Here is a 27067-nt window from a genome sequence, read left to right on the forward strand (position 1 = left end):
CGATGACATAAACAGTGCCCCTCATGTCTATGTAACTCTGGGTAATTAATAAATGCAGGCAGATAACTGCTACTCGTGGTCAGTCATTGTTATGCAGACTGGCATTATAAGTCTATATTAATTTAGTTCAGTACAGATAACCCTCCTTATAATGGACCATGGGGGGGGGTAGGGTGTCTGTTATTGTCGATTGTTTGCTGTAACCAAGTAAGGGCGATAAATATGTACAGTATTGGATAAACAGCCACCTAGTAGTCACTCCATTAAACAAAGAACTCGGTCCTTTGTTTCTGATATCAATGGACGCATCGGTTACAACATTTTTTCCGCTGTATCCAAAATCCGTTAAATGGGATCTGCAATAATGTGCGTAGACTATATTAATAGTTTATTTCTCTCTCATTTTTACGACTGCATAAAGGATGTCTAATAATAAAGTTGCTGCGTTAAAACAACCTCTGTTATGTCAGTGTTTTGTCTAGCTGCAACTCATCTTCCCAGCTAAAGCATCCCTCTGAAAATCTTAGCTTGTGTGATAAACTGCTAATTTTTAAACGGTGTAGCCTATAAACATTTTTAACCCTTTAGCCTCAAGCTGCACCGAATGTTGCAGCCGAGAATCCACAAGTACCTCAACCAGCTGAAGAGGCAGAAGGAAATGAAGCAGCAGTTGCCGGGGCTGCCCCTGCAGTGGCAGAGAATGCCAATGTTCGTGCAGATGAGGGTGAGAATGAGGAAGACGAGAACGATGATGATGATGATGCAGTGGTAGAGGATGGTGCTGATGCCAACAATGGTGTTCAAGGTATGAATAGTACCATTGTGGCCTGTCTGTTCTGTGCTCAGTGTGAGACCTTTCATTGCATATGCAATCTTTTTCCTCAAATGTTTGCATAAGATTAATTAAGAGGCAGCAGTCGAAGTCTTTGTGCAATCAACAGTGACTTACGAGTCATAATTTTGTATTTTTGAGTCTGTAATCGTTGAATCGTAGAATGGTTTACAACATGAGGAGCCTTATCCGAACAACTCATTTGATCCAACCCCATCTTCCTTTTCTGTAGCTTTGCAAAATGTTCTTTGCCATATATTAATCATATTCCCTTTGGAAAGGCACAATGGAAATTCCTTCCCCTGATCTACAAGAGACATTAAAAATTCCAACCACATTGCATAAAAATAAAATAAAAATCCCAGCTTTGTTTTTAAATAAACGAACATCCATACCCACTGAGTCCTCTACTCCTGCAACTCTTTTAGAACAGTATTCTTTATTCTGTAATGCTTTGTTCTTTCTTCCAATTTACAGTCCTAGACCTCGTGTGCCATGTTTGCTCATTCCATCACCCATTTAGTATGATGCTGCAATTTATCACTTTCTGTTTTTGAAGTTGCAGTGCTGTTGTCAAGTTTTAATTTTATCCTCAAATTTAGAAACTATTTACTTTCCTCCAATCCAAAAAACAATCATTCACCACAATGTTACTTAGCTAACTTTGTATCCAGACTATTAATGTCCCTTTTATCACGTACTTCAACTTTGCTAATAGGCCTGTTCATGGCACCCAGTTGGCACTTAAGAGTCATTTAGTTTAGTTCATAGATTTATTCCGCCACTCTCATTATGTACTTTTTTCATTCAACCACTCTCATTATGCACTATCATCTTTTATAAAAGATGTATTTTATTTTCTAGTATCAGTGTTGCAACCTATTGTGATTTTATAATTGGGAATCTTTCCTCATGAAATTCCAGCCCCATTTCCCCCCCACATCCCACATTACTTACTGCATGTTAGCCGCCTACCTTCCACAAAATATATTCTGCATAAATTCTGTGTTTTTACGCATTTATTTAAGTAAACCATTCTGTTTGAATAACGTTTGCGAAGGATTTCAAACCAAGCAGTAAACTCTCAAAAGGAAATAATTGTACATGTAAGTTTGTTCAATTGACAGATTAAAGTTATATTTCTCTTTTCAGATGACATGAACTGGAATGCATTAGAGTGGGACAGGGCTGCAGAAGAACTAACTTGGGAGCGTGTATGTGGTCATATCTCTCAAGTTTATTTATTTTAGAAGTTAAAATGATCTTACATGTTTTTATTTAAAAAAAACATTTGTCACAATATTTTTTAAATATGTGTGGGTGGTACGATTGTATTTAAATCTGCATTCTCCAATGAACAACCTATATAAAGACAGGTTTGAATCTTGGATTGCCTTGAAGTATCTGGATGGTTGCCTTTCTTCACAGATAGATTTATGTCTCTATTGTACTCTTAGTAGATGTGCAGAAAGTTAGTATTTCATTATAAAAGTGTAAGAAATTACTGATATTCATCCAGTAAAGATTGGTTGATTGCCAACTTCAATATTTAAACTGCCCTAACTGCATATCCCTTAATTTTTCTGATATCAAAAATCTATTTATTATTTTGAATGAAATTATCGTGATTATGTCCCCACAACCCTGCAAGGACTAATCTTTGCCAATTTCAGTAGAGGCTTCTCCTCCTTTCAATCCTAAATGACCTTCTCGTATTTTGAATCTGTGCCCTTAGTTTTTGATTCCTCGGCTAAGGAACACAGTCCTTGCTGAACCTTCGAAAAATGATGTACATTTTGATGAGATAATTGAATCTTCTAAACTCTTAAAGAAAAGGTTTAGCCAACTCAATCTCTCGGGAACCAATTTGACAATTATTTGCTGCATTCCATCTGGAACATATATCTTTTTTGAGAAGGAGACCAAATTTTTACCCTAGGTGTGATCTCACCAATGTCCTAAATAACTGAGGGTAAAAGTGAGAGGATATTTAGCTATACTATAAAATTATCATAATTAAATAACTAGCTGTAGATGTACTTGAAGGTTTCTGCCTTGCATGTTTGAGCTAAAGTCAAGATGCTTTATGGCAACATTCAATCAACATTGCATTGGAGGCGGAGGCTTTCTAGATGGATAATTCTATAATCGGTAATGGAAAAGCAATCGATTTAAGAAACTAACATCATAAAGTTTACAGTTGTATAACTAGTACTTTAAAAAAAAATGTTATGTTCCCTAACCTATGAATTCTCCATTCAAACGAATGTCATGACAGATTCAATAATGTGAAATATCCAAAATAAAGAGCAGTGTTGATTGATGTACTAGATGATTTAGTGAGGGTTGATTAGTGAGGGAGTGAGGAGTTATGGGGCAATGGCAGGGGAATGAGGTTAAGAGGGAAAGATAGATCAGCCATGATTGATTGTAGACTTGATGGGTCAAGTGGCTTAATTCTGCTTCTCGAACAATAAACTCATCTTCTATTGTTTCACAGATGCTTGGATTGGATGGCTCACTCGTTTTCTTGGTAAGTTAAAAAAGCTTTTTTGAGCGTTGATACCAATAATACTGAAAATAATCCATGTTTTTGCAATGTGATAACAAAAAATAAAATTGAGCATATGTTGTTTTTAAATCAATTTTGCATCTTTTGAATAAGAGAGTCAGTGAACATCATGAGTTGCTTTGCCGAAAAGCACACATGTGCATAGATTTTACATGCTTGTTAATACCAGTTACTCATGGATCTTACCGGCATATTGGTTTTTAAAGATACTCTAAATATATATTTGTAAATTTATAGATTTATGGGAGTAAATGCTAACTGATTTTCTTTTTCTGGTAGGAACATGTCTTCTGGGTCGTTTCTTTAAATACACTTTTTATTCTTGTGTTCGGTAAGTGCCGTGTGAATTGCTGTTCTATGTAATCATGAAATCCTGAAATTACCATTGCATATGGTGTATATTTCCATGCATGAATTTGCCTGAAGTGTTTTAATGTTAATGTTTGTTACACCCCAGTCATACTATATCATTATTTAAGAAATTTAATTATTGCTTAAAGAGCAAATAGGATTTTGGGGTGGGATATATATTAAGCTGAAAAACACTCATGATTTACAAGATCCTGATTGTCTTGTCACTAATGTCTGCGCTATACCTTAAATCCAATTTCCTGCATTGAGATGATTGGCAAGTTCAACTTCTGTGGTAGTTGACGTAACATTTTGAAAATATTTAAACAATTCTACTAACAAGCTTGAGAATTCCCCATAGGCTTTTAGCTTTTAAATTTGATGTTTTACAGATTTAAAAATGTTGTGCTATATCTTCATGAATTATTAAAATGTATTCCTTGTGGTATATGGTTTTGTTATGGTATTGCTAAACCTGGCTGAATCGTATGGTGTGTACACAAATGTTATCAAACCTCAGATGTTTATCCTTTTCTCCAGAGATGCTGCCTGACCTGCTGAGTTACTACAGCTTTTTGTGTCTATCCATTCAACAATCTGATTTAGATTTCCATTTATTATGAGAGCTGAATGCTTGTTAACCCACTTATTCCTTCTATCCCCTTTTTTGATGCTTAATTTTTTTTTTTTTGAATAGCTTTCATTTTATAATAGTCTAAAGGTGCAACTTTAATGAGTAAGAGTAGAAAGAACATGCAAATTCCAGTGCATTATTGCATAACATTGCTTTTGTACATTTCAGCATTCTGTCCTTATCACATCGGGCACTTCTCAGTAGTTGGTTTGGGTTTTGAGGAGTATGTAAGTACCAATGATACGGTGCGTGGCCTTTGAAACGATTCTACATAAAGTTAGTGTCATTAGTAACAATATAGCATTATTGTGTGATATTAACATATTTGATTAAATATTGAATGAATGTTTTATTTTTGCATCATATGTCACAATGAACAATGTTCTCCCAATTATATACATTTCTTGAAGTTTAATTTTCCCTTTTGAAAAAAGTATACATTTGGCTACATTTTGGGGTTGGTGATGTCCTTTAGATAATCGCCATTTCCATAATCAAAATATTGTAGATGCTAGTCACCTACCTCAACCAGGGCCCCATCTCTGTCTTGTAGTTGGGAGGTGCCCTCACAGATGTTGATCCCAATATTATCCTAGTTAACCAGGTGACTGCAAACAAAACAGTAGGGCCATTATGAGTAGGTAGACATAATGTCTACCATTTTCCAGCATTTGCAGTTCTTTCTTAAACATTTGGCCATTATGAGTGTTATTTACAAAAATTGCCCTAAAAAAGTGCACGTGCTTAAAGGTGCGCTATTAATTAGGAACAATCTGTTTTTGATCCATTATAAGGTGTATGCATCAATTGCCAATCGATTATTGCCATCTCTATTTTTTCTTACGAAGGCCTTGATAGCTTTTGACTTCCCACCTTGCTCATTTTTAATTATATAATTTGCACTTCATTATATGAAAATGCACATTTAATAATTAGTGAAATTATAATATGCATGTTTTAAGAGTGGTAAATGTAATTTGTAACTGATCAGAATAAATGGATCTTGTGTGTTACTTTTTGACATTGTATGCTATGCATTGCTGCCTTTTTAAAAATAAAAATAGTTAAACTCTGATAATCTGACATGTTTCGGACATTGCCGCATCCCAACAGACTTTACAAAATATGTTTTATTAATACTCCAACATAATTTAGATCTTTTTTTTTTTTTTAAGTGTTTAGTTTAGAGATACAGCACCGAAACAGGCCCTTCGGCCCACTGAGTCCACACCGTCCAGCGATCCCCGCACACTAACACCATTGTATACACACTAGGGACAATTTACAATGTACACCGAGCCAATTAACCAACAAACCTGTGCGTCTTTGGAGTGTGGGAGGAAACCGAAGATCTCGGAGAAAACCCACGCAGGTCACAGGAGAATGTTAGACAGTGACATTTTAGTAAACCGATAGGTTTAAAGGGTGGGTTTAACAAGAGTACAGGAATTGGGCCCCATGCAAATGAATGGGGAGCATGGGGTCCGGTGACAAGATTGAAAGTGCTGGAACTGAGCATCAGTGAATAAAGTACAACACATCATCTAGTCAGTCAGATAGATGTTGAACCACTGGAATTTCTAAACAGGCAGGTAGCAGATTATCAGAGTTTTACTGTAATTGGAAAGTTGTCTTGCTAATACCGTAATGAACTGTCTTCTAAATGTTCTCATGGATATAAAATAAAAATCTCTATAGTGAATTAGAATTAAAAGAATTTTTGTGTTCAAAGATGATTATTTTGTCAAGCAAGTTGTATTTTAAACTTAAATGTAAAATTAAATGTTTATGTAAATGAATTATAGTTATTTCATTATGCACTACTGATTTTTGTTTTACAGGTTCAAGCCTCACATTTTGAAGGCCTGTTAACAACGATAGTGGGCTATGTGTTGCTGGCTATGACTTTAATTATCTGTCATGTATCCTTTTAGTCTTGCCTCAAAGAAAATTTATTTTAAAAGTTCCAAATAGCAATACATAATTAATAAGAAAATGGTAATCTTTTCAGGATCCCCCTCATAAAAATGCCTGCCCATGATGCAACAATTTGGGTTGGTTTCCTGGCCTTCAGGCAATAGACAATAGGTGCAGGAGCAGGCCATTTGGCCCTTCAAGCCTGCACCGCCATTCAATGTGATCATGGCTGATCATCCACAATCATTCCTGCCTTCTCCCCATATCCCCTGACTCCGCTATTTTTAAGAGCCCTATCTAGCTCTCTCTTGAAATCATCCAGAGAACCTGCCTCCACTGCCCTCTGAGGCAGAGAATTCCACAGATTCACCACTCTCTGTGAGAAAAAGTGTTTCCTCGTCTCCGTTCTAAATGGTTTACTCCTTATTCTTAAACTGTGGCACCTGGTTCTGGTCTCCCCCAACATCGGGAACATGTTTTCTGCCTCTAGCGTGTCCAAGCCCTTAACAATCTTATATACCCTCTCATCCTTCTAAACTCCAGAGTGTACAAGCCCAGCTGCTCCATTCTCTCAGCATATGACAGTCCCGCCATCCCGGGAATTAACCTTGTAAACCCATCCATGCTGAGTGTCTCAATGGAACATTGAACATGTTGAGGCTTTTGGGGGTTTTTAACTGTATTTTTCAGGGTCTTTGTATCACAGGACGAGCCAGCATTTTTAAGAAGTTGGTGGTGAGCCACTTTCTGAAACAGCTGCAGCCCTTCTAGTGAAGGCATACCCACAGAACTGTTGGATGAGGTGTTTTAGGATGTAGGATACAGTGACAATGAAGGATGGGTGATGTATTTGCAGGTCAAGTTGCTGTATAATATTGAGTGGGGGTGACAAATACAGGTGATGAGGCTTTTACGGTTTTGGAGATCTAATAGAAACATATAAAATTCTTAAGGGATTGGACAGGCTAGATGCCAACAAAAACTGTTCTCGATGTTGGGGGAGTCCAGAACCAGGGGTCACAGTGTAAGAATAAGGGATAGGCCATTTAGGACTGAGATGAGAAAAAAACCTTTTCACCCAGAGAATTGTGTATCTGTAGAATTCTCCGGCTCAGAAGGCAGTGGAGGCCATTTAAGTGGATATAGCTCTTGGAGCTAACAGAATCAAGAGATATGGGGAGAAAGCAGGAACAGGGTACTGATTTTGGATGATCAGCCATGATCATATTGAATAGTGGTGCTGGCTCGAAGGGCCGAATGGCCTACTCCTGCACCTATTTCTATGTCTCCAGTTTAGGAGGCGCAGTTAGAATAGCATGTAAACTTCCTGAGTGTTGGGTTGTACTCATCCAGGCAAGTGAAAAGGTGTTGTTAGTTCTGCATCACTGATCTTCAGTTCTACGTGTGGAATGTTGTCTGGGTTCATTGGCTTTGCTATATTTGCTACTCACCCATTGCTTGTTATCCATTTTGCTGGTCAAATGCTAAGGTAGTTCATGACAATTAGAAATTAGACTTTGCCGCATGGACTTATCTCGTCAACAAATGTGGATAGATCTCCGCATGCAGACTAACCACACACAGACACAGTCAGGTACATGATCTCACTCCCATGCTTTCTGTGATCTCCCCTCTTTGCACTGCTTCCTCTTTCTGCTCTCGTTCTCGCTGTTCCTTTGGTCCTAACTCATCACCCCCACATCCACTTCACTTTCGCATATCTTCCTCCCTTTTAGTGCCCTTTAGTTTCCTTTGAATTTACCCCATCCTGACCATACCCAACTATCGACTGTTAACTGCAAGTGTGAGCATTTGTCGTGCTCCCTATCCCCAATTTCAGACCCCTGGCATTCAAGTATTTTGTTTACAAATGAGCAAACTGCCCTCTTGTAATTGATCTCTAAGTATCAAGTGTGCGGTTACCTAATCTTTCTAAATGTCAGGGATATTCAGAAACGTTAAAACATTTTGTTTGGGAGCATGGCCTAACCAGTTAACAAGGTTTTTGTGTTGGCTGTTTCAGGGGCTTGCTCTTGCTGCTGATGTGGGTGTACTGTCTTGACCAAGGCCCTGTGGTCAGATAGTTCCTTGCTATTGAAGATGTGACTGCTAAAAATAGATTTTTATACACTCATTTAATCTGGGAGTCTCTAGGATATCTGTCTCTGAAATTCTTTGGATAGCAATTGAGGCACATGTGTGCTCTGCTAAGTTTATTATTATGTAATCATTTTTACTGGTGCACACAAACATTTTTAAAAGTTGCAGTTGCTAATTGTTATGAAACCAGCAGGAATGTTGTCCTAGTTCCACTGAACATGAGATTGTTTCCTCTTGCCCTACCTTTTGCCACTTGGATACAAGATGTAATCAACAGAATATTCACATCACAAAATATTTGGTTGTTTTGCTTAACCTAAAGCAGGGGTTGGCTGCACTGGTGAAGTTTCAGAGATCTCGACGTTTATTGGGAGTCTGCTATATTGTTGTTAAGGTATTGTTGCATTGATTATAACTAACTACAAATATTATAACTGCCTTTGTGGTTTTGGATGTGAAATTAATGTATTTGCAAAATGAGTTGATCAGCAAATATATTTTTGGAGATTGGTAATGCTATGTGTTTTCATTCAGGTGTCTTTACTGGTGGTTGTGGAAATTGGTGTATTCCCTCTTATATGTGGCTGGTGGCTTGATATATGTTCACTGGTAAGTGGTTTCCAATATAAGGATTATTGTGTGTTTTATTTTAAATATGTTATGCTGCAGAAGTCTGGCCCAGCTGACAGGCAATATGAGACTTTGAGAATCATTCTTATTTTCAAAAAGCATAAAATGCTAATCATTTAGGGGGACCAAATCTAAATGCTCAGTGTTTCAGCGTTTGTTATATTTGTCGATGTATTGAAACAATGGATGATCTAATTGAAAACAGCATAAATCCTCAACGTTTTGACAGGGTGGTATGTTTTTATAGCCAATAGTCCAAAATTAGGCAGCTTTGAGCATTGCTCATTGAAATAAGTGGAGAAAGCTATTTTATGATGTTGTTCATGTTTGATTTTCTCTCTTTAGTGTGCTTTGGAAGCTCAGTTGTAGAGTATAACCTATTGCTCTTTTTAATTTGGTCTCTAGGAGATGTTTGATGCTACTTTGAAAGACCGGGAACTAAGTTTCCAATCTGCACCTGGCACCACAATGTTTCTGCATTGGCTGGTGGGAATGGTGTATGTCTTTTACTTTGCATCCTTCATTCTTCTACTCAGAGAGGTGAGATCATCTAAAAATGAATTCTGGTAGAATTGAAAATTTGCTTGGATATTTTATCATTTTATTGGTCCTTTGCTTATAGGTTATTAAAAACGTTTATAGATCATAAAACATTGAACAGCACAGCATCGGAACAGGCCCTTTGGTCCACATTGTCCATGTCTATAGGGGGTCAGCTTCACATGCCCCACAATACTGGTTCAATGTTTGAATGTTTGTGCCAATTTTGTTTGGATAATCCAAGTAAACATTTAAATTCGTACTTCGCAGTGTAAAATATATATTCTATAATGCAGAATATCTGTTCTCTGATACACCATAATTCAATCATTTTCTACTTCGTAATGGATAAATCTGCAAAAAAGATTGCAGGTTTAGTCAAATACAGCAGATTTAAATTTATTTTTCATTAAATTTGTGTCTTGTAGATTTCACTTGTATTTGTTTCCGTTAGTGCTTAAAGTTGTTATTTTCTTTTAGGTGTTGAGACCTGGGGTCTTATGGTTTTTGAGAAATTTGAATGATCCAGACTTTAACCCAGTTCAGGAAATGATCCATTTGCCCATATATAGGCATTTCAGGCGTTTCATATTATCAGTGGTAAGTATAGTTTCAACACTTTGCACATAAGGCCCCTGGCATTATGATGTTTGGGTAATGGAAATTTATTCTAATGGAATTCACAAAGCATTATGAAAAAATGTAACATATGGAATAAAGTTTTTGCTTACAAAAAACTTGCAAAAATGTTTTTATTTTTATTTTTAGTCTCTCGGCCAATATCATTTGGATAAGATGTCAGCATGTTGATTGGGTTGTCGTTCACACCCAAGTGGAGCACTGAACATTTTAATGTTTCACTAAATGTTTGCATTGCATGCAAGTGAATGGGAGAGTTTATCATAAACTTGTACATTCCACTTGTTGTTTTTTGTAGTTTTTGATCTCTGATTATTTTTCAATGATTGGACTTTCTTCAAGAGCAAAGATTGGGGTTTGGTGAAAATATATATTTTGTATACATTGGGTTTTAGTTCAGTGAAAAACAATCATTATACCAACGACCATACTCATCACAAAACAAGTAAATGAATAACTAGAAGAAAAATGAAACCATTTTAAGGATAGATTTTCTAAGTCATTGGAAATAAATATAATATCTGAGAACTTTGTTTAAGTTTTATCTAGATAACTTTGTATGTTGATGTTTTCTTTGCAGATTGTCTTTGGGTCAATAGTCCTCCTAATGCTTTGGTTACCAATTCGTATTATTAAGACCCTGTTCCCTGATTTTCTACCATACAATGTAATGCTTTACAGGTAATAAAATATTTCATGTCCTCTTATCAATACTATCTTATTTTTGACCTTTTAATTAATAAGCGTGTAACAGCAGTATGAGTGGTGACAATGGGAAGAACTGGTATCCACAGAGTGGTTGTAGTAACAGATGAGACCTGTTTCACATATCCAATAAACTATTTGTGGTTTGACAGTATTAGATTATTATTGTTGGGTGTACCAAGATACTTCATCCAGTCAAATCATACTATACATGTGTACAATCAAGCCATTAACAACTAGAAGCTGAGGTTTCACATTGCAAAAGATCTTTCAGTTTTTTAATCTAATTAATTCCCGTGTTACCTTTATTTTTGTTCAGCTATATTAATGCATCTGGGGAAATTTATACTTCTTAGACATTTGGACTATTTTTTCTGACTTTTTCATTGTCTGTACAAAGGAAAATCATCATTGCAATTCTTTTGTGAAGTTATGATTTTCCAAATAATTTTGTAGCTAATGCAGCATTGTTTTAATGTGGATCTCACCCGAGCACAGTACAGTCCCACAAACATGAATGCAAAAAGATAGAATAAGGTGCATTAATGACATGTATTGAAGAATAGACACAAGAATATGCTGCATGTTCATGGATGCATGAAGTGTTCTATATTCACTTGAGAGGAAAAACATTTATCGTCCAGTTGTGAGTGACCACTGAAGTAATTTACACTTAAATGTATCTTGGGCTGGCTTTAGATTGGTGAAAGCTAGATGTTCCACCTATATCTGACACTAATATCCTGGGGGATTGCTTAAGGTGCGGTAAAAGACTTTATCTCCACACCCCACATCATGCCAAGCTCTAGAACAATACCTGGCTTCCTTACTACTGCTCCAATACTATGCTGCAGATGTAAATCTTACGTCCCTTATATAATTCTGTTTGAATCTCTCCTGCTACTTACATTAAATGTCATGCGCCTATAAATAACATATGTACTGTATGTCAAGGCCCTTAAGTTGGGGTCTGTAAAATGTTTATGGGCAAGCTATGAAAATTCAATGAATTTTAATTCCATTGCATACTTTTCCATTATGATGGATCCATATTGTCCAAAGTAGTAGGCAACTAAAAAAACAGTCTAAATGCAGAACAGACCTACAAAAGATGGTGTGTTTTCCTCTTTTCATCTCGTACTCCCAGTTCACCATCTCTACCACCCCACTAACCCTGGCTAAATTCCTAAGCTGTTTGACAAGGTTATCTAAAGCCCAAGAAGGTAAAATCTATCATACGTGTCCTCTAGTTGCTGTTTTCAGACCCTGCTAAAAATGCACATCTTAAAATTCCAAAGAAGCAAAAAGCCTTTCTTGGATATAATTTGGATCAGAAAAGAGTTGTTTCTTGTCAATACTTTTCCATTTTGTAGGTCAACAGTATGGCATTTGTCTTGACATTCTGTTTCCTTTGTAGTGATGCCCCAGTTAGTGAGCTGTCTCTGGAGCTTCTGCTGTTGCAGGTGGTGTTGCCAGCTCTACTGGAGCAGGGACATACCCGGCAATGGTTGAAGGGCCTGGTTCGAGCTTGGACTGTCACTGCTGGGTATTTGCTGTAAGTATTTCTTCAATCTTTATCCTTTCTTCTTAGTGGTAAAGGTTATTAATTTGTTCTGAGATGTGGAGTGGATGAACATCTTTGTAAAAGTCCAATGGTTATTCTGGAATAGGTTTTACAGCAATATTGATCAGGCATCCATTTGCATTTATTTGTAATGTCTGTCAAAGATCAGTTCTCACTTTGAAAGGAAGAGTACACTAATCAATGTTTGCAGTTCATTATTGGTAACATTCTGATAATAAAAGCACATTCATGCAGAATAATTAAGCAAGTTGCAATAAAGTTATTGTACATTTAGCACCAATTCTTGAAATTGATTCAAACTTTATTCAAAGTAACATTAGCAAATTTGCAGATGACACAAAGCTGGGTGGCAGTGTGAACTGTGAGGAGGATGCTATGAGAATGCAGGGTGACTTGGACAGGTTGGGGGAGTGGGCAGATGCATGGCAGATGAAATTTAATGCAGATAAATGTGAGGTTATCCACTTTGGTAGCAAAAACAGGAAGGCAGATTACTATCTAAATGGCTTCAAGTTGGGTAAAGGGGAAGTACAACGGGATCTGGGGGTCCTTGTACATCAGTCTATGAAAGTAAGCATGCAGGTACAGCAGGCAGTGAAGAAAGCGAATGGCATGTTGGCCTTTAACAAGAGGAATCGAATATAGGAGCAAAGAGGTCCTTCTGCAGTTGTACAGAGTCCTAGTGAGACCACACCTGGAATATTGTGTGCAGTTCTGGTCCCCTAATTTGAGGAAGGTAATTCTTGCTATTGGGGGAGTACTGTCATATGCTGAGAGAATGGAGCAGCTGGGCTTGTACATATAAGATTGTTAAGGGTTATACATATAAGAAACATATAAGATTGTTAAGGGTTTGGACATGCTAGAGGCAGGAAACATGTTCCCGATGTTGGGGGAGTCCAGCACCAGGGGCCACAGTTTAAGAATAAGGGGTAAGCCATTTAGAACGGAGACGAGGAAACACTTTTTCTCACAGAGAGTTGTGAGTCTGTGGAATTCTCTGCCTCAAGAGGGCTGTGGAGGCGGGTTCTCTGGATGCTTTCAAGAGAGAGCTAGATAGGGCTCTGTAAAATAACGGAGTAAGGAGATATGGGGAGAAGGCAGGAACGGGGTACTGATTGTGGATGATCAGCCATGATCACATTGAATGGCGGTGCTGGCTCGAAGAGCCGAATGGCCTACTCCTACACCTATTGTCTATTCCCAAATTATGATCAATCTGAAATCTTAAAATTCCGAGGAAAGTGACCACATTTGTAATTTTAGACGCTGAAATAACTATCGGTAAAAGCATCATTTAACTTAAATCGGCAGACGTGCTGAGTACACTTGTGTGCTGCAAAATAAAAGTTGCATAAAACATGTTGATCGCTCGTTTTAACGTTTTGGATACATTTTTTTCCTTACGAATAGGGATCTGCATTCATATTTGCTTGGAGACCAGGAGGAAAATGAGAACAATGCCAACCAGCAGGCAAACAACAATCAGCAGGCTCGTAACAATAATGCTATTCCTATAGTTGGGGAAGGGCTTCATGCGGCCCATCAGGCCATACTGCAACAGGGTGGACCTGTGGGGTTCCAGCCTTATCGGAAACCTTTACAGTTTCCCCTTAGGGTAAGTTACATTTTAATTCAGTGTTGGCTTATCTTTGTATTTCGAGAATAACTACTTAACTGGTATCAGGAATGGAAAGTAAATATTCCTGTGAAATTTTGTTTTGACATCCAGATTCATTCCCTTGTTCCTATTGACTTCCCAAATCTCTTCAACTCTTTAGCCATTAGAACTATAATTCCCCAAAGTTGTAGACTTCCCCACTATCCATGATATCCTTCCTGAATCTAGCCTGTCCAAACCTGTCGGTTTTACAAATTTTAATGCCACGCCAGGAATCTGTCTTGTTGACTTTTGCTGTACTGCATCAGTAGGAAGAATATTCTTCCTCCATTAAGGAGATAAAAACTGCACACAATATCTGAGGACACAAGGAACTGCAAATGCTGGTTTAAAAAACAAAGAAAGTGCTGGAGTAACCCAGCGGGTCAGACAGGACATGAATAGGTGACATGGCAGGTCGGGATCCTTCTCAGACTTTTAGGGGTGAGAGGGAGGGGGGCAGCTGGAAGCGAGGCGAGGACAGAACAGAGCCAGGCAAGTGAGAGGTGGATATCGATGAGGAGGGGTTTGTTTGGTAGATATTTGGACAAAGGCCAGCGATGAAAAGACAAAAGGCTATGAAATAAGGAGAGAGGTTTACTATATGCACCTATCACGTGCCAGGCTCTGCCCTGTCTCCGTTTCTCTCTTCCAACTTTCTCATCCTTTTAGTCAGTTTGTAGAAGGGTCCTGGCCCCAAACATTGCCAATGTATGGCCTCCAGAGATGCTTCCTGACCTACTGAGTTACTCCAGTACTTTGTGTCACAATATTTCAGGTGTGGCCAAGACACTGCAAACTTTCAGGAAGACATCCTGTACTCTAATCCTATTGTTATGATGGCTGGCGTGCCATTTGCTTTCTTCTATCCAATGCACCTGCATACTTGCTTTTACTAACAAGTGTACAGAAATAATTAGGTCTTGTACTTACCAGCTATTGTTAGATGAAAGATTTTGAAACTGTACTGCTTTAATGTACTTTGATGGAAGCTTGTTCTTTTGCTTAACTTGTCAAGTTTTTACAAAGTTAACTTCACTAACAAAGTTATTCTTTATTACTTTTAGATCCTGTTATTGGTAATCTTCATGTGTCTAACATTGCTGATTGCCAGTCTCATCTGCCTCACGTTACCAGGTACACGGAACTACTGCCATTTCGTTGAAATCTCAATAAACATTTGTTATGTATATTTTATGATCATCTTGATTTACGCTGAATGAATATTAATATAATTCTTGCGGAATGCAGCACTTTTTGCATATCGGTCGGTCTTCAGTTTGGACCAGATTTAGACACATTACAAAAGTGTAAGGAAGGGGAACAAGGAAGATCTTCAGTGTATAAGCCTGCAAAGAAAAGTTAGGCAAATTTAAATTCTACTATTTGAAGTGCAATTGGTTAAAGATGAAATCTCAGGAGAGTATAAAGTGGAGAATTAAATGTTTTGTATCTTGAACACAAGATTTGTTTGCAAGGCCAACTAAGGTTCAGTGGCCATAGGTATTTAAAATAATCACCTCTGAATAATTAAAATTATTTTCTGGGCAAATGTAATACTAGGTTGTAAATTGGTTGTACTGGACTGGTTAGAATGAAATGCTAAAATGTTGGGCTTAAAACACCACAAATAGAACTTGGATGAATCTTTCGACAGCTATATTAATCCTGGGCATTTGAAATAAATATTTATTGGCCGTTGTTTTCAATGTATGAATTCATTTTGTGTTGCAACCTTCAATGAAGCAATGAGTCAATTAGTATTTTGTGTCCAGTTTCAGCAGGTCGTTGGTTGATGTCATTCTGGACAGGGAGTGCCAAAATTCATGAACTATACACGGCTGCCTGTGGGTTGTATATCTGCTGGTTGACTATCCGAGCAATTACGGTGCTAGCTGCATGGATGCCACAAGGGCGAGATGTTATTTATCAGAAACTAAAGGAATGGTCCCTCATGGTGAGTTATTCAACCTACTAAGGATAAAGTGAGTTGCGTTTTTGGAAGTGGGTCATTTTCAGATTGATAATCAATAGCTGGCAGTGGGGGTACACAAAATTGCTGGGGAAACTCAGCGGGTGCAGCAGCATCTATGGAGCGAAGGAAATAGGCGACGTTTCGGGTCGAAACCCTTCTTCAGACTCAATGTCTGGCAGTGGGGGGTTGTGTCACAGGAATCAGTGCTGGGACTTCAACAGTGTACAATCTGTTAATTATTTAGATTAAAGCATTGAATTATAGGGTGCTAGTGAGATCTCAGCTATATAGTTTTGATCTCCATATTTTAAGAAATTCCATTCTTCCATTGGAAGCAGCTTTACTGGATTGATTCCTGGGATGCAGGGGTTGATGTCTGAAGAAATGTTGAGCAATTGGATGAGGGGTGGTAGCCAGCTGAATACAGAGGATCTTTCTGCTTATGAGGTATCTGGAACAATGAGGCATAGTTTCAACCACTTCAAACAGGTGAGGAATTTCCTTGCTGCCAGTTAAGACTCTTCTGGAATTCTCTACTTCAGAGAGCTGTGGAGACAGAAACATTGAATATGTTTAAGGAAAATTTTGATAGACAATTGATTTGCAGGAAAGTAGGGATATGGCAGAGGGAGCAAGAAAGTGTCAGTGTTGCTAAAATGGGATTGGTTTTGATTTCTTTGAGCTGCGGAACATGCTCAAGGGATCATTTGGCCGTTGTCTGTTCTCATGTTCTTGCCTTTTTTTCTCCACAGATTGTGAAAACGTTAGTAGTGGCCTTGTTGTTGGCTGGAATGGTTCCTCTTCTTTTGGGACTTTTGTTTGAATTGGTTATTGTAGCTCCCTTAAGAGTACCTCTGGATCAGACACCTCTCTTTTACCCGTGGCAGGTGCGTGAGTACGCTTAAATGCACGTTCCCATCTCTTGCATGTAGACGGTAGCTCAGCGGACCAAATGCATTCTAAAGAAATCATGGAATCAAATCAAATTTAAATTGATTTTCAGTGGCTAAAACTGGGGTTGAAATAACATTTCAATAACATTAAACAAAATCCTTTTTGTATTTTCACTAAACCAAAGCAAGCTTCAATTCAGTTTTCAGAACCAAGGATAACCGACCGGTAATGTTAATGTCCGCCGAGCTTCACAGCCGTGTATCTCTGGTTTCTTAAAAGTTGTCTCCCACTCCGTCTCCCCCCCTTCTTCTCCCCCCCCCCCTTTTTAAAGGACTTACATGACCCTTCCCGCACACTGTGCTTTCACAGTCTTAATTACAGCGCCAACCTTCCTGATCATCGCGGTGTGTGTCTGTATCACATTGGCTCTGCACCGTGTGAATTTCATTCAGACAGCACTCCCCCCGCTTGCCCTGTCCCCCGCCTGCATAACAGGCTGGTGAAGAGAGCGATGTGTGTGTTCCACTCTGACAGTCGCCGGTTTTTCAGGTGCCAGCAGTCGCCTGAAAAATCGCCTAAGTAGGACAGGCCCATAAGGAGGCAATTAAACACACCTGAGCAATTACAAACACCTGTGAAGCCATGTGTCCCAAACATTATGGTGCCCTGAAATGGGGAGACTATGTCTAAACACAGCTGTAATTTCTACATGGTTAAACCAAAATGTATAAAAATACCCTTTAATAAAATCTGGCAATGTGCAGATTTTTTTCTATTACAAATCTCAAATTGTGGAGTACAGACGCAAATAAATAAATGACGGGTCTTTGTCCCAAACATTATGGAGGGCGCTGAAGATAGCAGTCCTGAACTACTGTCTACCTCATTGGTGACCCTCACTATCTTTGATTATTCAGGTTATTCCCTTTATCATGTATCTGTACACTGTGAATGGCTCGATTGTAATCATGTATTGTCTTTCCACTGACTGGTTAGCACTCAACAAAAGCTTTTCACTGTACCTCGGTACACGTGACAATGAACCAAACTAAACTAGAATATTTGCCAGGACACTGCACAAACAGTTTTTATGGAATTTTTTACTTTCCACCAAATGGAGCTGTTCTCCAATGTTTGGCCTACAAATTCTCACCCGTAAAAATACAATATTACCTCATTAGTGGACAGACACCCTAAATGATAGGATGGAGAAGTGCTTGAAATCGATAATCTTCTGGCCTACCTGAAGTGCTAGCAATTCACTCAAGGCAAAGTGTTTGAGAATCTTAAAAGCAGTGCCAAATTGGCAGGGCCTTTCCTAGTACAACATTTGGAGCAGCGAGCAACAGTGGAATTAGTCAGCCCCATGTCCTTTCTCTCAATTTTGAGAAGGTTTTGGTTGTCATTTCTTGTTTCTCATGAACCAGTTCGTTCACCAACATTTGATTCGTAACTTTAAGGAAGTTTTCCCAGTTTTGGGGAATCAAGACCGTAAGTTTTAATTGAGGGGGAGGGGGGGGGGGGGGGGGGAGAGAAAGATGTAATAGCAATCCGAGGGCCAAGTTGTTTCACACAGAACCTATGTAGAACATAGAACATGCATTCAGCATGTATTGTCAAAAGAGTCATGCTTGGTTTTGAAGACTAGGCTGTTGGGGCCTTGAGTATTGTGACTTTGTGCCTGTCTCCTGAAGCTTCACATCTTGATGCCATATTTGTGTTTATAACAGGACTGGGCACTTGGTGTTCTACATGCAAAAATTATTGCTGCTATAACGCTGATGGGGCCTCAGTGGTGGCTGAAAACTGTTATTGAACAGGTAAAAGTAGTTCAAGAATACATTGGAAATGCAAAGGAAACTATTCAGTATTGTGCTATCATTAGATGGTATTTTCTAAGTTAACAGTTGCCATTACATTGGCCACATTGACCTGATGCATGCGTAGAAGCAGCTGATGAAATAAAATCCAAATAAGGAAAGACGTTTTTATTTAATAAAAGGTTGTAGTTTGGATTAGCACATTAGTGGCAGGAGTTAACATTTCTCCCTCATCAGTAGCCATCTTAAATCATACAGTGTAAAGTAGATAAACTCTTTAAGAACACAGCTGATACTTTAAAATTGACTATTAAATTGGTTATTTAATAACTATTGACTATTTAATTAGTTATTAAAATTGACTTGTGCAATGATACAGCCTTTATTTTTGGCGCGCAGTAACAGAAATAAACATAGCAAATGAAAGGACCTTTTTAAAAAAAATCTTGCAGCGTAAATTAAACTTTATTATTGAGAGTGAAACTCTGAAGCTCTTTTCCCCCTTTGACAACACTATCTTTGCAACACTATTTTCTATGACATGAGGATTCTAAAGGGCCTGTCCCACGAGCATGTGACCTGCATGCGGCAAGCGCGACCAAACCGGAAGCGGGGGGCGCGCGGAGGTCGAGTGAGTGACATGAAGTTCGAGCGAAGTTCGCGTGTGACGTAATGGCGTCAAGACGTGCGTATGGCGTCGAGGCGGCTGCGGGCCGGCAGGCTGTTGCCACGCGGTATTTTTGAACACGGTCAGTTTTTCGGAGCCCCGCGCGATGTCGGGACCAGCTCCGCACAACTCCATACAGCTCCGGCGATCGAAGTGGGACTGGCCCCGCAAGGCCGTACGGCTCAAGCGACCACGTTAGGTCGCGCTTGCCGCATAGAGTCGCATGCTGGTGGGACCGGCCCATTAGAATCAAAACTAGTACGTTATGTCACAGATACCTGTACATGGGTCCTTCTTTGGTTGATGATAGATTATGCACAAGCTGCCATCAGATGCTCATTTATAATTGGCAAAGGAACAGGTGGTAGCAAATTGCGGCTCCTAATTTTTATTTGTTTATTTTCTATTAACATCAAACCATCACACCTTTCTTTTTCCAAATCTATACACATCTCCTCCAGTTCCATTTACGTTTAGTCCACACTTACCTCATCCATTGCTGAAAAAAATCGTTGCTAAAGCCTGCCACATTGACATTGCCAGGCAGTCATAATACAGGTGCACAACCTTTTATCCGAAAGCCTTGGGACCAGACACTTTTCGTAATTCGGAATTTTTCGGCTTTCGGAATGGAAGATTTTTAGCGTAGATTTTAACAGCTGGCTCAGTGGTAGAGTGCTCGGCTCATATCCGCAAGGTCGCGAGTTTGCGCCTCGATCCCGGCAGTTACTCGATCGCGAGTTTGAGTCTTCAATGTAGTTTTTTCTTGCAGAATAGGGAGGGTTAGGCTGGGATCATTCTCTGCGAGATGATCTTAGTGCGGGAAACAAGTGTAGGAGAGGTGTACTGACTGTGGGCAGAACTTTGGAAGTGATTGCCCACCATTCTCAAAAGCCGCTGTGTCTCCCTGTCCCTGGGATAGCAGGGGGCGATCAAACAGCACAATACCCCCATCCCCCTCCAACTCCAGAGGAATCTGCTCCCCGATGGGCTGCTACGGCGACAAGTGGCAGTTCGCCCACAGCCCGAGCTGCGCCACCCCAAGAACAAGACGTACCTTGCACACCATCAGCTTCTGCCCCTACATGTTCCTCTGGAGTTGGAGCGGGGCTGGGCTGGAGTTGCTGATCTGGGATCTCCGTGCTTGCAGTGGGCCTGGGGGTTGGTGTCCCGTTGGTCCTGACGTCTCCGGTGACTGGCACTGACCTGCTGGCATCGCCGACGTGAAGACAGTGCAAAGCCCCCGCGCCGGTGCAATGGGCGGGGAGCTGGAGAGGGGAGGGAAGGGGTCACACACATGGCCGGGAAGCAGAGGGGTGTAGGTGGGGTGAAACTGAAGGGAGCGACAATCTGCTGCTGCCTGCCCGCTGAGTGAAAAAGTTCCCACGCAAGACTCACGATACACTGTGTATCGTGAGTCTACCGTGGGAACTTTTTAACTCAGCGGGCAGGCAGCAGCAGATTGTCAATTATTAACCCTCCCGCGCAATATACTCTCACCTTCTCTTTTATGAATGGGGATTTAGTTCCCCTTTCTTCGAGGACCGACCGGAGGTTCCGCTGTCACCTCTGCGGGCCGCCCTCGGTGAACGTCTTCAAGGACCGAAAAAATGTCCGCTATTCGGAGCTTTTCATTATTTGGAATTTCAGATAAAAGGTTGTGCACCTGTAGCATGAAAATAGTTCAGTTGCAGCAACTTAAGTTCATAGGTCATAGGAGCAGAATTAGGCCATTCAGCCCATCGAGTCTACTCCACCATTCAATCATGGCTGATCTATCCCTCCCAGCAACATTCTCCTGCCTTCTCTCTGACACCCTTACTAATCAAGAACCTGTCAATCTCCACTTTTAAAATACCCAAAGACTTGGCCTCTACAGCCGTCTGTGGCAACGAATTCCACAGATTCACCACCCTCTGGCTAAAGAAATTCCTCCTCTCTCCTTTCTAAAGGTACGCAATTTTATTCTGAGGTTGTGTCCTCTGGTCCTAGACTCTTCCACTAGTGGAAACATCCTCTCTACGCTTTTCATTATTCAATATATTTCAATGAAGTATCCCTCATCCTTCTAAACTCCAGCAAGTACAGGCCCAGAGCTGACAAACGCTCATCATGCATTAACCCAATCATCCCCAGGATCATATTCGTAAGCCTCCTTTGGACCCTCTCCAATGCCAGCACAACCCCCAATCAGATATAGGGCCCAATACTGCTCACGATACTCCACCTGCAGTCTGACCAGTGCCTTAAAGTCTCAGCATTACATCTCTGTTTTTATATTCTAGTCATCTTTAAATGAATGCTAACATTGCATTTGTCTTCCTTACTATCAATTCAACTGGTAAATTAACCTTTTGGAAATCCTGCACCCACACTACAAAGTCCGTTTGTATCTCCCGATTTAGAAAATAGTCTACGCCTTTATTCCTACTAGCAAAATGCATGATTCACCACTCTCTGTATGAAAAATGTTTTCCTCATCTCGGTCCTAAAAGATTTCCCCCTTATCCTTAAACTGTGAACCCTTGTTCTGGACTTCCCCAACATCGGGAACAATCTTCCTGCAACTACCTACCTTATCCACAGATTTGGCCACAAAACCATGAATTCCATCATCCAAATCATTAATGTACAATGTGGAAAGTAGTGGACCCAATACCAATCCCTGCGGAACACCACCTGTCACCGGACGCTAACCCGAAAAAGCTCTTTTTATTCCGACTCTTTGTCTTCTGCCATTCAGCCAACCTATGCTTGTATCTTACCTCCAATACCATGGGCTCTCTGTTGTTTAACAGCCACACATGCAGCACTTTATCAAAGGCCTTCTGAAAATTGTTACCAACTTTGATTTGTGCACTAATCCAACAGATTTCACATTTTTGTGGTCTAAATGATCAGATTTATTGAATTCAATTGGCTCGATTGTAATCATGTATTGTCTTTCCGCTGACTGGTTAGCACACAACAAAAGCTTTTCACTGTACCTAGGTACACGTGACAATAAACTAAACTGAAACAATTAAAAATTGCCCCATTATATGTTCTGATCTCATGACTGTCGAATTACAGACTCCCATAACTATCACTGTACACATTTATGTTCACTTGAAATGAATAAAACAGTTATGGATTACAGAGAAAGATACAAAGTGCAGGAGTAATTTAGCGGGTCGGGCAACATCTCTGATGAACATGGAGTTGCGACGTCCTGTGTTGGAATCCTTTGGACTGAATGTGGTGGGGGTAGGGAGGGGGGGGGGGGGGGGGAAGAAAGCTGGAAGAGAGGAGGGGCAGAACAAAGCACGGCAAGTGATAGGTGGGTGCGGGTGAGGGGGGAATGCCAGACAGGCAGATGGTAAGACAGGCCAGAGATGAAAAGATATTGCGTGTCACATAGTATGACACTGAACATATGGTGTGAGATGAGGATAAAAGAGTTGCGAATTGTGAAACCAAAGATGCCCCATCTAAGCCAGTCCCATTTGCTGCATTTGGCCCATATCCCTCGAAACCTTTTTTTAATCTATGTACCTGTCCAAATTATTTTAAATGTGTTAATTGTACCTGCCTCAAATAGTTCCTCTGGCAGTTCACTCCATATACCCATCACTCTCTGTGTGGGGAAAAAGTTGTCCCTCGAGTTCCTATTTTAATCTTTTCCCTCCCACATCATTAATATATTTTTAATTTGGGGCCTGCATGAAGAAAATTAGTGAACAAAAACGGCGGGCTGCTTGCATCTTGAATTTGTGCATAAGCATTAATTGTAACTTTTTCTTTAGGTCTATGCAAATGGCATTCGAAACATTGATTTACATTTTATAATTTGCAAACTAGCAGCACCAGTCATTGCAGTGTTGCTGTTGTCACTCTGCCTGCCCTATGTCATAGCTGCTGGCATTGTACCATTGCTGGGTATGTACTGAAACATATTTAAAACATTATTCATTTTTCCTACAAAGTGATGGTATGCAAACTTGATCAGCAAATATGTTTATGTTATTCTGACAGTGCGATTTAAAAAAACCCATCTAAAATCCCCAAACTGAAATTTGAGCTGGGTATCTTTAAATGAAATTCCTCCAATAAAGACAAATAGCCAGTTATTTGTTCCAAGAATTATGTAAAATTATGAAGTTTTAACTGTTTTAGGTATATTTTATTTAATCTAGCCAGCCATAGAAAATGTTTGAAGCCTGCTTATGCACAGGATAGTGCCCTTCTTGTATGAACAGTTAGTCCATATAAATACTTTATAAAGCAATACATTTTCTATTCATTTCCAACTTGCAATGTGTGTGTGTAATATGTTCAGTATCAATTTTGAAGTTGGTGCTTTGTTCTTCATTGTTGTGCAGGTGTGACGACTGAGATGCAGAATCTCGTCCAGCGTAGAATTTATCCTTTCCTTCTGATGGTGGTGATATTGATGGGAGTCCTATCCTTCCAAATCCGCCAGTTCAAGCGCCTATATGAACACATTAAAAATGACAAGTAGGTATTTTAATTTACAACACCATACATTGAACTTAAGCATCCTGTTTTGTCGGTGCTGGCTCGAAGGGCCGAATGGTCTCCTCCTGCACCTATTTTCTGTTTCTATGTTTAAAAAAATATATCCTTTCCTTCTGGAATTGAGACCTCTGCAATTATGGCCATATCTAATGTGCTTCTTGTATATGTATACAAGTTTTATTACTAAGGATTATAATTATGTGCAAATTAGAAAAAAGTAGAGTAGCAAGATAAATTTGTATGTGTGTGTCAGTTGTATAAACTGGTCTCGATGGGTGCTTGGGTTCTTCTAATGACTATATTAGCAAGCTTGTTACATGAACTCACTTGCTCATGGATCATGTGGCTAAGTAGTTTTATCACTGCTGTTGCGGAATGCACTCAGACATAACATCAATCCTAGTGAAAACGTGCATTTAATGACGGTACTGTATTTTTCATTAACTCTAGGTATCTTGTTGGTCAACGACTTGTTAACTATGAGCGGAAGACGGGTAAACAAACGATGACAACTGCGTCACCATCTTCTGAAGAATAGTGGGTGTTGACTGACCCAGCCCTTTCTCCTATGTGTTTCCTACCACACAACCCCAGCAATCCACCCCCCCAAGCCCCAACTTCTCCCTTTTCCCATCGCTTATGTTGAGCAAAAAAGTCCTACACAGTCCTGTCTGGTAACTGTATATGTGTAAATATAATGAACATTCTGAGCCCCTTTAAAGATAAATGAATGTGCTTTGTAAATCTTAAAATATGTATATTAATTTATTAAATGTAGTCATCACTTTATTTGGACTATTGTCCTACATTCTGGGAGTGACGGTGGCATAGAGGCAATATAATGAGGTGTTTGAATACTTCATAAACTCACTTTTTTTAGAAATGTTCATAATGGCTGATGTTTTAATACAGAATAAAAATAAACTATTGAGCAGGAAAAGAAAAACCAAACTGCAAATGAATGGCAATAATGAGAGCTTTTGTTTGATTTTCACAATCTCTTGCAACAGCCATACATGTTTAGCCATATTATTCTTATCAATCTTTGTGATTTACTATATTGACAGCAACAATGGTTAAAAATATCTGAGAGGCTCGGAATAGTTGGTGCAAGCAATGCTTGTACAGCCTTGGAAATGTTTTACTTTTTCTTCCTCTAAAATGTGTTCAGTGATTGTCACAAATTGAATTCTATATCACAATTCTAATCTTTCCTGGAACTAGGGGCAGAGGCAGTTTTGCACAATTAACATTGGCATTCTTGTAGTAAAGCTAAGTTTTGTGTGTTTAGCTCAGGCACCGAAGAATGTCTAGGCTTTCCAACATTTACATAATTCAGGATAAAATGTGGGAAGCAATCCCATGAATATATAGCCATGTCCTTCTGTGCTGTGTAAATGCACAGTACGGTAAATGGCTAATTGAAATGTTTAGCTGGATTATATTCAAAAGAAAATAGTGCAAAGCAGTCAAAATCTGGTGATAATGCCTTTAGCGAGTGGGGACTGTTCTGTATCTTAAATAAGGCCAAGTGCACAACAATTTTTTCATATAGATTTTCAGTATGAACTTATGTTCCCTGTAATTGTTTTTAAAAGTTAATTGCTGCATATGTGGATGATGAAAATTGGTATATTTGGCTTATATGGGATTTGATTGCATCTTCCTATGATTTATATATAATTTTTAAAGATCAGTGCAAAGTGGCATTTATGCAAACTGCTTTAAAGTACGTTTCACTTTAAGCACAAGATTACAGCACAAATAGTTGCGTTGATGATTATATTTGTGTCGTAAGTATTCATTATGATAGGCTTTCAGTGCTGATGTCTTGCATTAACAATTGAGAAAATTTGCTGAAGGTAAAAACAATCTAAATCTACTTCATTGTCCAAATCATATTTATACAATTATAATGGATGTAGAATTATCTTGTGCACAATGGTCTTCCCTGACTTCGAGGCTGGCCAATGCAAGGATGTCATCAATGTCACGTTCACAAGTCTTTCTGGATTAATCGTTTTCATCTCTCAAATGTTTGAGACGTGACAATAATAAACTAAACTTAACTGGTAGCTCAGCGGATCCGGCAGCATCTTGGGAGAACATGAACACGTGATGTTTCTCCAGCATTTTTGTGTACCTTCGATCTTCCAGCATCTGCAGTTCCTTCTTGAAAACAGTATGAACTTTGGATTCTCCAATTTTCGGTAACTACAAACATCCCCTCTTCTTATTCCCATCTCTCTCCTGTACTTCTCATTTTGCAACTCTAGTCATTTTGTCTTCCACCTTGCCTTTTCACCTCTGGCTTTTGTCCAACCATCTGCCTATACAAAAACCCACTTCTCTACCCACCTATTACTTGCCAGTCTTTTTCCTGTGCCTCCACTATTCCATATTTCTTTCTCCTCCTCCCTACCCCCCCCACCCCAAATCAGGCTGAAGAAAGGTGCTGAACCGAAATATCACCTATCCTTCTCCAGCGCAGTTATTCTGAGTTATTAAATGTTCACTTGGTCTATAATTGTATCTATGATTTTTATTTAGAACCCTGCAACTGCAGGCGATGTAACACCTGTCGTATCTCCTCTCTCGATTCCATCCAGGGATCATGACAATCCTTTCAGGTGAGGCAGAGGTTCAGATGCGCCTCCTCTAACCTCATTTACTGTGTCCCCTGTTCACTGAGTTCCTACAAATCGGCGAGACCAGGCGCAGACTGGGCGATCGTTCAGCTGAACACCTGCACGTTTCCCTGTCATCTGATACCTCGCCGATGACTAGTGAAGATTTAAAAAAATCTCCATGAGGGTAACAACAAATTTCTCCCTTGTGCCTCAATGCGGCCTGGAATGCATCTCATCGGGATCTGAAAATTCATACTGACCTTGTCAGGCAGTGATATTTAGTGTACCCTTTTTATTTAAAGTATTTCTATACTTTCAAAACTACTCAAATATTCTGCTCTGTAATGGAAAAATGTTAGGACATTCACTTTCATACATGTACCAAAAAATGTTTTTCT

The 27067-nt window shown here is 39.4% G+C and overlaps 1 protein-coding gene across 2 annotated transcripts in view; it reads left to right on the plus strand.

Moving 5' to 3' along the window:
• Positions 1 to 25010, plus strand: part of marchf6 (membrane associated ring-CH-type finger 6) — a 72706-nt gene extending 47696 nt beyond the window's left edge. The window contains exons 7-26 of one of the 2 annotated variants that reach the window (XM_033017034.1): positions 589 to 805; positions 1985 to 2046; positions 3333 to 3365; positions 3684 to 3735; positions 4558 to 4634; positions 6231 to 6311; positions 8732 to 8800; positions 8941 to 9015; positions 9442 to 9576; positions 10057 to 10176; positions 10796 to 10896; positions 12338 to 12475; positions 13919 to 14123; positions 15233 to 15302; positions 15941 to 16122; positions 16893 to 17027; positions 18765 to 18854; positions 23307 to 23439; positions 23883 to 24018; positions 24490 to 25010. In XM_033017034.1, the coding sequence (XP_032872925.1) occupies positions 589 to 805; positions 1985 to 2046; positions 3333 to 3365; positions 3684 to 3735; positions 4558 to 4634; positions 6231 to 6311; positions 8732 to 8800; positions 8941 to 9015; positions 9442 to 9576; positions 10057 to 10176; positions 10796 to 10896; positions 12338 to 12475; positions 13919 to 14123; positions 15233 to 15302; positions 15941 to 16122; positions 16893 to 17027; positions 18765 to 18854; positions 23307 to 23439; positions 23883 to 24018; positions 24490 to 24577 (2199 nt within the window). In that variant the 3' untranslated portion in view covers positions 24578 to 25010. The remainder of the gene's footprint in view (positions 1 to 588; positions 806 to 1984; positions 2047 to 3332; positions 3366 to 3683; positions 3736 to 4557; positions 4635 to 6230; positions 6312 to 8731; positions 8801 to 8940; positions 9016 to 9441; positions 9577 to 10056; positions 10177 to 10795; positions 10897 to 12337; positions 12476 to 13918; positions 14124 to 15232; positions 15303 to 15940; positions 16123 to 16892; positions 17028 to 18764; positions 18855 to 23306; positions 23440 to 23882; positions 24019 to 24489) is intronic. The other variant, XM_033017040.1, reaches the window with a different exon arrangement.
• Positions 25011 to 27067: the final 2057 nt, after the last annotated feature.

Source organism: Amblyraja radiata, chromosome 2 (assembly GCF_010909765.2).
Source record: "Amblyraja radiata isolate CabotCenter1 chromosome 2, sAmbRad1.1.pri, whole genome shotgun sequence".
NCBI lineage: Eukaryota > Metazoa > Chordata > Chondrichthyes > Rajiformes > Rajidae > Amblyraja > Amblyraja radiata.